General features: G+C 43.2%; 1 protein-coding gene across 1 annotated transcript in view; it reads left to right on the top strand.

Annotated features, from left to right (window-relative positions):
• PRMT7 (protein arginine methyltransferase 7) overlaps window positions 1-1,207 on the top strand; it is a 50,014-nt gene that overhangs the window by 6,684 nt on the left and 42,123 nt on the right. Inside the window, exon 2 of the mRNA XM_012811098.2 lies at window positions 600-787. Within this exon, the coding sequence (XP_012666552.1) occupies window positions 693-787 (95 nt within the window). The 5' untranslated portion in view covers window positions 600-692. The remainder of the gene's footprint in view (window positions 1-599; window positions 788-1,207) is intronic.

The following is a 1,207-nucleotide window of genomic DNA, read 5'->3' as shown; positions in this document are numbered from 1 at the left end:
TTGTCTTGGGTAGAGTGTTGTGGCATTATAGCTCATAGCAACTTCAAATTCTTGGGCTCAAGCCATCTCTTGCCCTAGCCTCCCAAGTAGCTGGGATTACGGGCACTAACTACAACACCTGGCTATTTTTAGAGATGGGGTCTTGCTCTTGCTCAGGCTGATCTCAAACTCCTGATCTTAAGCATACCACCCCCCTCCACCTCTCTCTCAGAGTTCTAGGATTACAGGCGTGAGCCACCATGCCTGGCCCTGGTGGCATTTCTTTGGCATCATCCCATCTCACCTTGTTCTCCTCCTAGCCCTCTGCTCCCTTCCCACTTGCCATTGCCTAGGGGCTGCACACAGCTGAACCCGGGAAGCTCATTTGACCCTGTTGGAAGCACTGAGGACTGCAGAAGTTTCCAGACATCTTTCTGAGTTTATTGTAGCTTCGGATGTTACATGCTGAATACAAAACCAAATGACTTGTGTTGGAAAGATTAAAATACCAATTAACAGACACTTTCAGTGGCTTTGATGTTTTTGCTAATTTCTTCATTTTTTTTCCCTCCTTTTTGTTTTCTTGTCTCCTTTTTTCCTCCACATTTTTGGCCATCAAGAGGTTGATAGATTCCTGACTATCAGACTTGTCCACCAGAAGTGAACTGTCAAGGCTGCTTTTCTGTCCTAAAACTGGGGAACTGTTTGGTGTCATGAAGGTCTTCTGCGGGCGGGCCAACCCTACCACGGGGTCCGTGGAGTGGCTGGAGGAGGATGAACACTATGATTACCACCAGGAGATTGCGAGGTAACAAGGATTGGTTCACGATGAGCTATAGCTGAATGGAGCATTTTTTGTCAAAGCAAATGCCTTGAAATCTACTCTGAGTGTGAACTAGTTTGTTACATTGCTTCCAGTCAGGACAGGTGTTGGTCTTAAGGATGTTTGCTCAGCAAGGTAGGTATATGTGGGAGTTAGACAAAGTCATTACTCTTTGATGTGTTGGACATCGTGTAGCAGCCTGACTGATGTCTCAGATGATCTGTAGCAGAGTAGAGAGGACCCAAGACTTAATAGTAATGGTTTATGAAATTTAATTGTGTCATTGAAATGGTGACAACATTTGTTATATGGTTAAATTCTCTTGAATGAGGAAAGTAAAAAATGCTTCTTTTCCTTGAAAGAAATGTTTTAAAGTATATGAGTTATTATTTTTATTTATTTATT

The sequence above is a fragment of the Otolemur garnettii genome, unplaced genomic scaffold (genome assembly GCF_000181295.1).
Source record: "Otolemur garnettii isolate 467f Iridium unplaced genomic scaffold, OtoGar3 scaffold00151, whole genome shotgun sequence".
In the NCBI taxonomy this organism is placed as follows: Eukaryota; Metazoa; Chordata; class Mammalia; order Primates; family Galagidae; genus Otolemur; species Otolemur garnettii.
The sequence above is the reverse complement of the archived record's forward strand: the minus strand, read 5'-3'. Positions and strand labels throughout refer to the sequence as shown.